The 13,356-nt window shown below is 31.7% G+C and overlaps 1 protein-coding gene and 1 long non-coding RNA gene across 2 annotated transcripts; both read left to right on the top strand.

Annotated features, from left to right (window-relative positions):
• The first annotated feature begins 406 nt into the window (after positions 1 to 406).
• Positions 407 to 12,803, top strand: LOC132740535 (bystin-like). The gene is made up of 5 exons (XM_060728455.1): positions 407 to 565; positions 7,240 to 7,325; positions 7,789 to 7,906; positions 10,831 to 10,947; positions 12,532 to 12,803. Exons 1-4 carry the CDS (start codon positions 434 to 436, stop codon positions 10,840 to 10,842), a joined length of 348 nt encoding a protein of 115 aa, XP_060584438.1. The 5' UTR covers positions 407 to 433; the 3' UTR covers positions 10,843 to 10,947; positions 12,532 to 12,803.
• Positions 3,055 to 5,375, top strand: LOC132740534 (uncharacterized). The gene is made up of 3 exons (XR_009627174.1): positions 3,055 to 3,663; positions 4,132 to 4,230; positions 4,583 to 5,375. It is a non-coding gene; the product is annotated as an uncharacterized LOC132740534 (long non-coding RNA).
• Positions 12,804 to 13,356: the final 553 nt, after the last annotated feature.

Here is a 13,356-nt window from a genome sequence, read left to right as displayed (position 1 = left end):
CGGCCCCCGGATTAAACACGGATGCGTTTTTTATTTCATTGAGTGACATGCAATAAGAAAGATGTGAAATGTCTACCTGTTTCACACATAAAACAATAACACTAAAACATCCACGTTTATAATGTTCACAGATGGACACCCACTTCTTGACCTGATGATAAGATCCTATAAAATAATCATCTCATGCCCATCTCTACTTTCGTTTTCGATTTTTTTGGGATAAGTTATTAAAAAATTCTGCTATTCACTCCTCTTCGAGTCCTAAGGAAATTTTAAAATTGTAACCTAAAACTTATTTCATATCATATAAACTGAAAATGCATTTCAATATAGATCTAAATAACTACAGATAAGTGTTAAATAAAAATCACAAAAAAAAAAATGCTCCCTGATCGCAACTTTTAACTTCCGGGTTCCGCCACGCGAAAAGAAAATGGGAAAAGTTAAAAAAGCAAAAATGACCCGACCTGGTGGGCTTTCTCTTGCAGATCAGGTATTGGATGACAACAATGTAAAACAATCTAGCAGAACAAAGATCAGAAGAAAGGAAGAAAAAGATGACGAGGTATCATCATCAAATATATCTGAATTTTATGTGTTTTCGCGATGTATGTGACTATTAGTAGGTATAAGAAAGTCGTGTTTTCACACACTAGAATAAGGCAATTATATCCTCATAATCAGTTTTTGACACAATTTACAATACGTAACACTATATGTTTTTTTATTTAATAAATTGGCATTGCCCAAATTATTTTTCTCTTAGTAATAAACAAAGTTTTTCACTTGATGATAATACACCGGGTACGTTACGATACCGAAATCAACTTGATTTCGGTAAAGTTACCGAAATCAACTTTTCATTACCGAAATCAACTCGTAAAACACAAACTAGTTAAAATATTGGTAATATTTCTTCATTATTTGATGGAAATTAGTAAAATAGACTTTCAGTTAAAAAATCTATTGAAAATATTTTATTTTAATGATGTTATTAACAAAAATGTAATTATTGAGTTACTTCCCTTTGTTCTCAACAGTTTAGCATTACCGAAATCAGCTGTGAAGTTTAAATGATTTATATAAAATACATGTATAATACATACATATATATTTATTATTTAAGGTATTATGTTTTTGAAATTAAAGAAAACCTACTGATGAGAGCGTTCAGTTGCAAATGAATAGATATCGCGTGTGATATCTGTTCAGTGCATCCAGGCCACACCACGGGGAGGCGCTCTCTTCATGGCCCATCTTTTTTTCTTTTCTTTTTTTTTTCTTTTTTTTTTCTTTTTTTTTCTTTTTTTTCTTTTAAGTTCTTTTATAATCAATTAATTAATTTTCTTTTCATTTTTGTCAAATTTAATATCTATGTTTTTTTGTTTTTTTTTATATATACATCTTTTTTTCATATGCATCTTTTACATAATAATGAACGTTTTCATCGTTTTCATAACAATAATACTTTTTACATACATTCTACCACTAGAAGATGGATTTTGTAATTCTTATGTTATCTTATGGTTTATCTTTTATTATTATTATCTTTTTTTGTTTTTTTCTGGGAGTTGCTGCAAGTAAAGTATTCCTAGATTTTGGCTTTCTTTGGCAGGCTTGCGGTTTTGATATTGACCTTGCGCTTTCTGGCGCCGGGCTTTTTACCATTGGTGCGTGGTGCTACCACTGTAGATTTCCCATCAGAGGATTTGACCAGTTTGGAGCAGTTGACCTTAAATTGCCTAAATCTCTTAAAGAGATTTTGGCGCTGGGATGGGGTCATCGAAAGCCACTGTGATTTTGACGTTTGAAATTGAGAGTGGCTATCAGCCAGTCGGAACTCACCAGTGCCAATGAGTGCCGCTCTCAATTCCGATAATTGACCTTGTACCAGGGACTGGGCGGTTTCAACAAATGATGTCAGACCTAATGTCTTCCATTCAACTGACTGCTTAAGTACATGGTTGATTGACTCACAATTGTTGTTTGTCCAATTGGAGTCAACCAGTCCTTTCCTAGAGGGAACGTTGACCTTATATTTTAAGTTGGACTTCAGGCGTTTCTTAAAGTAGTCTAGGAACTTTGAAGAAACTTCTGAACAAGCTTCTTCAAAGTTAGTACATTTTTCCTCAAAACAAATGGTATCGTCGGCACTAGTGATACCATCTTCCCCAAATATTTGCTCCAGAATATTTTTCCTACCCTTAACATCAACGGCAATGTCGGTCAGATGATGAATAGCATTTTGTTTGATATGCCTAGTACAAAGGACATGAGTGGCTTGAGTAAAATTTGACTGAATAGCCTTAACCATTGCTTTTTCATCATCTGTCCCGATGACCATTTGGACATATCAGTGTCGGACAATTTCAAAAACAAGTGGTGAAAGAAGTGACTATAAGTTTCATAGTCACTGTTGTCATGGATGAATAATGGGCCGAGAAATATAGGTGGTTCTTTAGTAGTATGGCGAACAACAGAGAGTTGTTTGTAACATGTGACTGTAACGTGCATTTTGCACAACATGAAAGTTTTATCTATACCTAATACAGTTTGACCTGAACAACAAAGAATTTTTATGTCCGACATCTGGGCATCTGTGTACAGGATGATACATGGGGGTCTGCCACTATTTCTTATTATAGACCGGACGAATGAATGCCCTTCTGATACCATGTTTTCAAGAGATTGAATTTGATCAGCAATATTAGAGGAGTGACCTGCAGTATTTTGATCCTTATTTTTCTGCCTATGTATGGTTTGACGAATTGAATTTAGACTAGAAGGGCATTCTAAAGGTTCATATTTCTGTTTTATAACCTGCATTATTTTGGATGGTTTAACTTTACTTGAAGACAACTCCTTTACCTCATCTAAAACAATGTAACAAGTTAGAATAATTATGTCTAATTATGTTGTTTGGATACTTTAAAGTTTCCATGCGCCGATGTACATTAAAGGATTGCGGTTAACGAGTATGTAATGTCAACTAGCACCTCCATTGTCCATGCACGTGTATGTTTGCTCTTTACAGTAAAGGTGTTATGATTAGGCCAAAAAAAAAAAGTTACTTGTTTCCACTACCCCGACCGACCCTATTTTTTTGCCGCCGACCCTACATTTTTTTTGGACAAAAAAAAATTGTCGATAGTCACTTTCTCTTTCCGAGTATTACCATTCCTTTCCTCTTATTAACTATCTTTGCGCGCTTTAATATTACTATCGGCGAGACGCTTTACCAGTAGAGTAAAGCGTTTATCGATATGAAACATGGCTACGAGTATTTTGAACATTACAATTGCAAAATGTAAACATTTCGCAGGGGTTAGAAAGATATGTACATTTCCGAACAATGCCTTGATATCTGATATTTTCTTTGAATTACATGGATCAGTCAACAGTGCCGATTTAAAAAATAAAATAGACAATTTAAGTTTGTCGGTAGTCGGTTCAACATCCCCTTCGTGTATAGATTTCAAAGATTTACCGGAGGTCGACAGTTGTGCAGTTTGGATTAAGATCTCTTTTTCTCAGATGCAAAGAAGAGCCAACTCTCCTAGAAAGTGTTGCCATCGCAGCAGAAGCAGCAACACACAAGGCAGCAAATGCATTTGAACTGCTGATGGGAAAAGGGAGAGTGTTTCCTTATAAAAAATCTACAAGGTTTATAAATGAATAAAAAATTACATTTATATTTTAAATATTTTTAATTTCTAATTTATATGCTACTGGTAACAGTATTGATTTTAATCTGAATGCAAATTTTACTTTTTTAATTTTGCATTTGATCAATGCAAAATCGTTGAAATAATTATTTGACAATCATTGAAATAATTAATATATTTGACTTATAAAATTTAAAAAAAAACATTTTATAAAAAGGAATATTATAATAAAATATTATTATTTTAATACATCAAAATAGACAGTTGTTTAAAATGACAATTTAGGCTAGCAGACTATAAAATATTTAAACAATATGATTATCAAGACTTTAATCCGAGTATTTGGGTTTGATTGAGCCAGTCTGTTCATGGATGGCACTGGAATGTGTAAGCCACCCTCCAAGCCCCTAGCACTGGCTTAAGCAGAATTAAACATTTTAAATGAAAGTTATTTTTCACATTTCAGTTCTGGGGTAAAATCTGGCACTGTGAATGCAAAAGATGTTTTGTACAACAAACTGGTAGACTTGTTTGTGACAATGTGACCAATCAAGATGATAACATGGTTTGTATATGAATATGTTGTTATTTAATAATCAAGATAAAAAAAAAAAGGACAACACTTCTTTCATATTTTGTTTGCATTCTTGGCCTATAGGTCTCTTTAATATGCCCAAGTTGAAATAAAGTTTAAGACTTTTAAATTAAAGTTAATGAACAGTTTTTAGGTAAAGCATTTTGACAGTTTTACTTTCAAGGAAGCTGCCTTTATAGTAATAGTTTCCATTTTCATTTTATAGTGTCATAATACTAATATTAAATACTTTAAAACAAAGTTTATATACATTGTTTAATATACATCTGTCAAGTGCATTCAACCCAATTTTAAATATAAGAATCTGTCTATATTTTCACAGGATGTTGAACAGAGTGTTTCTGATGTGACTGAATCTGAAGCACCATTTCCACTTACAGCCCAGACAGCACGAGGGATAGTTAATTGTGTGGAGTGGTGAAAAACCTAGAGTTTATTATTGTAAAACCAAATTGTCTAGTCGTCAAAATTTAGTTCTGATAACAGCTATTTCTGAAAATGATTACACATGTGGATCTCCTCTTTCTGGACATGAACTGCTGAAAAATGTTTATATTAAGACTGCTGTTAATTGTGGCAGTCAAGTGGAGTTTCCATACTATAGCAGTGACTATAGGTTTAATGTGTGCGCATACTGTGGAGATAGTGATGCATCTGTTGATACAGAACTGAAAAAACATTATAGAACAGTCCTTCCCATTTGTGCCAATTGTAAAAATGGTGGAAAAGTGTCTGTGACAAAGAGACCTTATGGAAAAGAGTAGTGACTGTTTTTTTATTATAAAAATTGAGGGACAGTGGTTGGACGAAAAAAATCATAACATGCACAATTATTAAATGTTTATTCTGGAACAATATAAATGCAAAAATAAACATATATATATATGTATGTAATAAATTTTATATTGAAAAGTATTTTTTTTTTTCAACAGCATGCCACAGTATCTTGACACTAAACAGCTAAATACCAAACACTCTAGCATTTTACTGCAGTCTAAACTTACTTCTAAGTGTCATTTATTATATCATTTCTTTACTTACATATTCATGAAGTCAAGTTTCACAAAAAAAAAAAAAAAAAAAAAAAAAAAATTTCCTACCTACCGACCCTATTTTTTTCAGGGCTGGTAGTGGAAACAAGCTATTTTTTTTTCTTGGCCTTACATGATTAATGGCAACCGCTACGTCTTTTTCTTTTAATCAAACCATAATCATTGGATTTAAATTAAACACTGTTATAATTTTTCAATCAACTATTTAAATGGTGATCCAAATTAGGCGGATAACTTCAAACAAAGTTTTGTTTAATCTTGTATTTCGAAATCATTAAGAAACATCAAAGAGATGCTATGTTATCTGACTAAAGGGGAAAATTTAAACATTGAAACTAAGCGATATGAATTCAAAGTTTAAAACTCACTCAACTAACTTTTCTCATAGACTTAATTCTGAAATTCATGAAAATTATTCAGGGGTTATTCTCAACTTTGATTTGATTTCGGTAATGCAACACATTATTAACAGGGGAAGTAATCATGATATATTATAATATACATATCCGTCTATAACATCATCATTTTTTATAATAAAATATTATTTTCCTTTGTTTATGGTTCAGTTTGAATGATTTTATATTAATTAATTAAACAAGATCTATGAAATTGTTTGTTTTAACTTTTACAAGCCGATTTTTGGTATGGTAACATATATTTCGGTTCGTGACAATCAGGTAAATAATCTTGATATTAATATATTTGTTTCTAACTTCATAATTATTAATTAGTTCGAACTGATTTTTTGCATGAAAGTCAAACTAAACCTATTGTAATAGATTACAATGAAAAAAATATAATAAAACGCTTAATTGTGACTTTACAAGTCGATTTCGGTATTGTAACATATATTTCGGTTCGTGAGAAATCGGGGGATAATCTTGATATTCAGTTATATGATCCTAATTTCATAATTATCAATTATTTTAAACTGATTTTTTGCATGTAAGTCAAAATTAACCTATTGTAATATATTATAATGAAAAAAAAAATAATAAAACGCTTAATTGTGATTTTACGAGTTGATTTCGATAATGAAAAGTTGATTTCGGTAACTTTACCGAAATCAAGTTGATTTCGGTATCGTAACGTACCGTAATACACCGAGTGGCAGTTTCCGAATTAGCAGACAACAGGCCATTTTTAATATGAAATAAGGTGCTACCTATGTCGTGGAAAGCTCTTATGAATTATGGTTTTAGCATAACATGTTAAGTGTACTTGTAAACCATATCTTTCTCTGTAAACAAAACAAATAAATTGGTAGTGTTCAACCTATCATCCAAGCGCTCGTTATAATCCGAAAATCCTGGAAGGTAAAGGAGGACAACAGCGCATGCGTCTGCATTTGGAAAATCCTGTCCACCATTTTTGTTAAACACTGATCACAAACGTTATTTTTTAATGCGCCTTTTTATCTAAAAGGATATTTTATAATTATAATCGTTACAATATAATTATAGTTCTTATCAATGAAAATACATGTTTATTTTCTGATTTTGAACATCATTCTTTTACCGGGAGTGTGTTTTAGCAAGCGTCTGAAGCAATGAAGAGCGCTGCAGCGTCGCAGGGCCTTAGGCCCCGCTCGGACTCTCCGTGTATCAGTATTTAATAGGCAAAGATAAGGCCTTAAAAACTTTTGTTCTGGTCACCCAACAATACCTGGAAAAATACATCCGACCCTACCGTTTTTTTAAAGCTTAAAAATATATCCATTTACGTCGTATCAAAGGTACACATTATAATTTTGAATAAAGTGTTGAATTCCTATAGCTGCCTTAATTGTCTGAAAGGACAGTTTTGGCAACTGATACATATATTGAGTTATGGACATGGTAATGTGTGACAAATCTTAATCTGTTTTTTTTTAGTTTAATCTGTTCTTGTGTTAATGCCAGTAATAATAAATCCATATAACTTTCAGTATGTAGATGATAAACTGTCAAGAAAGATTTTGGATCAAGCAAGAAAACAGCAAGAAGAGTTAGAAGAGGAACATGGGGCAACCAGGTACATTGTAATGAATAATACTGGGATACAAGTTCCAACTAAAATCTTATACCAGAAAGACATCTTAAATATATACTAAATCTATGTGCCAATTTATTAGTTATAAGCAGTATTTACCTGGCAGGCAGCGAAATAGCGAAAATCCTTGCAGAACCAACATTTCCTTTGAACTCGAAATGAAATTTAAAGAAATTTAAAACGAAATTTTAAAAAATTATATTTATTTAAATTCAATTTCTGCTGAAAAAAAGTAGCTGTTAACTTAAGCTCAGTAAAGAATCTGTTACAATTTCTTATCAGGATGAGGTACACTTTAATGCAGATGCTTTCTTTAAAATAAGATTCATTATAATTTATGAAATGTGTTACATTCCTAAAGTTAAGGATATGATTAGAATAATAATGATATTTCTACTTTTGATCAATTATACATTATAATGCATTGATGTGAAATTTTCTGCAGCACCGCAGCAAAGAAGCCTCAACAAATACAGTTGGGCAGGGCTAGACTTAAGGGGGTGGAGTCAGATGAGGAGGAATCTTATGAGGAGGAGGAGCATGAAGAATTTTATGAACAGATTGTAAGATTTGAAATGAGGATTTATATTCTGGAACTTTTAAATGAATTGTTAGAAAACAATTAATACATAACTATCTATTTCATAAAGTTTTTAGTCCCCTACATGTGTACCGGAGGGGACTTTAGGTTTACCCTCCGTCCGTCTGTCTGTCCGTCCATCCGTCTGTCCACAAAACTGGATCCCGCGATAACACAAAAAGTACTGAAAATATTTTAATGAAACTTGATATATGGATAGATGGCAGTATGGAGATTATGCACGTCTTTTTCTTTTCTTCCTATATTGAAAATTCTGGTTGCTATGGCAACAAATAGACTAAAAATATGGCAAATTTTACACATAACCTGGATCCCGCGATACCACAAAAAGTACTGAAAATATTTTTATGAAACTTGTTACATGGATAGATGGTAGTATGGAGAGTATGCACATCTTATTCTTTTTTTCCTATGCTGAAAATTATGGTTGCTATGGCAACAAATAGACTGAAAATATGGCAAATTTTACACATAACCTGGATCCAGCGATAACGCAAAAAGTACTGAAAATATTTTTATGAAACTTGACATATGGGTAGATGGCAGTATGGAAATTATGCACATTCTTTTCTTATCTTCCTGTATTGAAAATTCTGGTTGCTATGGCAACAAATAGACTGAATATCAAGATTTCTGATTCTAGTTTTTAAGTTTTTTCATTATAAGTTCTTTATTTCTTAAGGTATTTTCTTCAAACTTTAAATATAAGTTGCTAGTCATCAACCACATCATATGTGACAAAGTTTACAACTCTAGCACAAAATTTATCAGAATTACCTCCCTTGAACTTTAAATTTTCATGAAAAAAAATTGTTTTTTTTTTTAATAACTTCTTCTTTTTTTTTAACGTATCTACTTCATATAAATGTTTCTTATTATCACTTATTATCACTCAACAAATTCAAAATAAACATTAAATATTCATACCTTCATTACTAATTGTTCTTTGTTACACTCACATCATGTATGACATCGTTATCTCCTTTTTTTTAAATTTTTGTTTTTAAAAATGTTATATTTTGATAACAGGGATGTTTAAAAAATAACTTTAAGAGTGTCCTTCAGTCCGTCTGTCTGTCTGTACATAAAAACTGTTCACTTTGATCACTTTTAAAGAACTTTTCAACAAATTTACTTAAAATAGAAACATAAGTGAATGGCCCTTCAAAATGTTGCTTTGGCTCTTACCGGTAGGGGACTTATGGATTGCTTGCAATACTATGATAATTGCTTGTTAAACATTGGAGGTTGGTTAGATAGTTATAAATGAATTGTTGAGAATCTGGCCAAGCCTTTATGAGGAATGGTCATATTGAAAAGTTTGGTACTAAGCTATATGCCTTGCTAGGTGAAAGTGAGAAAAAAACTATCAAACATGTGTTACGAAAATTAATGTGTGCTATTTTACAAACAATATATTCCTGACAAAATAATTAAAGTAATACAACATAAAGAAAAACAGAGCCCAGTACTGAGAACCTCAGAGCATTATAGTAATCAGTCACTTGGCCTGCAAAAATGTAACAGACCAAGACTTGAGTGTGATGTTCATTGTGTTTGGGGCTGACATGAATATTAGTTTAATGCTTTACATTCCTAAATAATGTTGCCATGAAACAAATTTTAAACAGAACCTTTGACAAATTATTCTAAAATGTAAATCGAGGGTTGACTGCAAAACTGTAGTAACTTTTGTGAAATAAAGGACTTAATAACAGTTAAAAATTGCAGTCAGTCCTCAATATTAAATATGTGACCATAATTATTTAAGTCATTTTAAGCGGAATATTTTTTTCTTGAAAGACATAAATGTAATTGTTATGTGATATTTTTACCTATAATCTATCTGACTTTCAAATCATCCGTGCTTCTTCATTTCATAAGTATCTCTGCAGCTGAAGAAAAAGCAAGCTGCTTATGTTTTGTCTTTCTTATTATGCTCTATTTTCTTTATTTCCCTCTAACTTTCTCCGAAATATATGGCTTCAAAATAATTAAAGTTCTAGCTTTATATGAGCTATTATTGAGTTAAGTTTCCATAGCCTTTGAGTTAAGTTTCCATAGCCTTCAGAACACTGTGACGGAGTTGTTGGTATTTGTCTGGTACCACATCGTATTAATTAGTATTTTGAATAACATGTCCCTATTGTCTATTTCCTGCTTACGTATTTTCGCAAAAACCTTGTTTGCACAACTTTCAAATAACGAAGTCCCGACTTACTCTAACTGGATAAATTTTCAACACACAAAAGCAAAAAAGTCACGTAGAGTAAAGCAAATTCTACTCTATTGAAACGCAGCAAATATTTTCACGAGAAGTATGCGTGTTTCCGGACTACGGGGCCAATTTATGTACAGTTATATGACAAATTTTAAACCTTTAGAAGCGTGTAACTTTTATCTCCATTACATCATGTTTATGTTTTATTGAGTGCATTGAAACCAATGTAAGTTTTATACCTATGATTTAAATTATTATTCAACATCCTGTTTTTTCACTTTGAATTTTTCGTATATAAGTTTTCAATGGATCTTACTTTGTATACGTAACAACAGAATATATCTCTGTATTCATCTAACTATACATCTGTACAATACCCGCGAAATATATTGTTTTTACAACGCTTTCATATATTAATTATTTGGTCCGATGGAGGCAGGAGTATGCTCATATGTGAGAAAAAATACTGCAGAAACGTTTATAAGCTCGCTCTTTGTCTTTGCAACAAACTATAGTAAGCCAGTTTGTTAGTTTTTCAACACGAAATATTTGAAAGATTTTTGTTAAGGATGAATGTGAATAACCATTTGAATTTAGGCGGCCGGACAGATAAGCAATCAATGCTTAACAATTATGCCCTTCAAATATTTTTACTTTTATTTTAGCGGAAGGTGTAGAGAAAACTAATGGTGTCTATACTGAGCCAGGAGAAGACAAGTGCGATTGTATAGATGGAGGATTAAAAAGTAGAAAGGGTGATCAGGAACCAAAATGTACACCAGGTAAATTCAATATATTTTTCTGTACTAGATCACTTAAATTACTTAAGTCTTATTAGTTAATTCAGATTAAAGTTTTGATATATAAAATGGTTTCAGTTAAATTACGTAAATATATTTAAAATGATTGCATGTGTGTGCGTGCGTATGTGCGTGTTATAGATTTTATAGTGAAATTGAAAAATCTCATTATAAAATTCTACAGGTTTCAACCAAACTTGCCAGAATTGATGATCGGGTGAAAAGCTTCACAAAGTTCTTCACAAAATGTTATTCCATTTAGAATTCTGGTTGCCAAACGACCGAAAGGAATAATATATGTTTTTTTTTTAATTTCTTGTTTAGTTAGAAAGCCGAAAGCATAGATATTTTGCATTAGGCATTGTCTTGAAGACCACTACCAAGATTATAACCTCGGGGGCAAAATTGAGCTAACGATTTCAAGCAAGACAAATGTTTGGCTTTCCAGGGATATTTGTAAAATAATGCTTAATTGAAAAGATAGTATCTAAGAATAAATGAAACTGTTTCTCAAAGTTAAATACAACAATGTTAGGCCACGTCACATTCAGATAAGCTAAATAAATGGCCCATTCAACATATAATCAGGCACAGTTTTTACTGCAATGTCTTATCAAGATTGCCTAGGATTTATACCTTTGTCTTTGCAATACTATTATGAGTCTGTAAAATGTGTGAATAAAAAAGCGGTGAAATGATGTAATGAGCTAAAAACAATGGAGTAAATGAAATGTGTACATTCTTTTAAAATAAATGGAAAGTGTGAGAAAAGATATATTTTGAGCTTATTAATTGATGCACATTCTTTATTTGATGAAAGTTATTCACAAAATGAAGAAGATAATTTAAAATTCATTTTGATTCTACTTTTGAAAAACATATCTTTTTTTCTTTTGCTCTTCTGTGTATCAATGTATCGCTTTGACCAAGACATTTGTAAACATTTATTGAAATTTACAGTTTATGTACACTGAATCAACAACAAAAACGTCAGAAAAAATAAAAGCACTATCACACCTTCGGGGCACATGTTTTGTGTCAAACCGGTGTTATCAGTGTCTTTTTACAGCCAAAAACCATTGAAAAATAAAACGTGTTCTAATTTTCTCGCAGATAATTATCTTCATGATTGTCACATAATTTCTCTTTAAAAATAATTCAAGTAGGGTGTCTACATTATGCAAGACAAGAGAATATGATACTTGCATTCAAGACTTGAAAAGGTGTAGACAGTAGACAGGGCCTATAATTATACAGGAAATACCTAAATTTTCAAGAAAGAATATCTTTTATTTTGAATCAATTAATATACTACGGACTTTGTTTCTGAACATTAGACAAATCTGTACATAATCATGTATTTGACATAAACTTCAAAATTCACTTAACACTACCGCATTATGGCAACGTTTAATTGTATGGAAACAAAGGAAAGAAAGTACTTCTGTTTCTATAATTTAGTGTTGAATTTATGCGGCAGTAAAGCATTTTTATACAAATGCAATCCTATTTTTTTTTTTTTTTGTTTTTCTTGGGGGGATATTTGTTGTTGTGTTTTGTTTTCAGATCCTTGTAAAGTGCCGCTTGATTTTGACAAACATCTGTCAATATCTGACAGAACACATGCAAGTCTCTCTGGAGGTTCTATTGTTAAAGTTGGGGACATTGTTTACTTCAATTGTTCAACGACGGATTATGACACACAGGAACCTGTTAATAGAAGATTCATCTGTAGAAACAGTCAGTGGATTGAGAATGAACAAGATCTATCATGGACCTTCGGAAATAATGGCACTTTTCCGATATGCAGAAAGGGTAAACATATTCCTTGATTAGACAATAAAATACTACTTATCATATCCTATTACATTTTTTTTTTATTTTAATACAAACAAGAAAACAATTAGAAAACAATTATTTTAGTTCCGTGCTGCAGAGTATTGCAACACGGTTCGTATTCAAATGCACAGCAATAGAATCACGAATGCCGGTAAGTCTGAATGACTATTTACAATGCGATTGAATGATACACAATAATTTGTTGCTCTTCATCGTAAGGACCATTGACTGTATTGTCTTTCCTACATGCTTATAGTAATTATAATATGCTCAACATATGAGCCGCGTCACGCCAAAACTAGGGATGGGTACCACCAATTTTTTTGTACCGCGGTATATCGCGGTATTTCACCTGTGTACCGCGGTATGTACCACGGTATTATGAAGACACTTTTTAATGTTTAACTTATGCAAACTAAGACCAACTGCCATAAGAATGTTTAAACATTTTGATAAAACACAATACATTTTAGAAAAACAGATTAATATCTTTATTTCTTTCAACTAACATCTGTCTACCTGACTGGAAAATAATAAATAAAAGAAAGAAGA

Source organism: Ruditapes philippinarum, unplaced genomic scaffold (genome assembly GCF_026571515.1).
Source record: "Ruditapes philippinarum isolate M1 unplaced genomic scaffold, ASM2657151v2 ctg17326_1_1_1_1, whole genome shotgun sequence".
NCBI lineage: Eukaryota > Metazoa > Mollusca > Bivalvia > Venerida > Veneridae > Ruditapes > Ruditapes philippinarum.
Note: the sequence above shows the minus strand (reverse complement) of the source record. Positions and strands in the feature narration are given on the sequence as shown.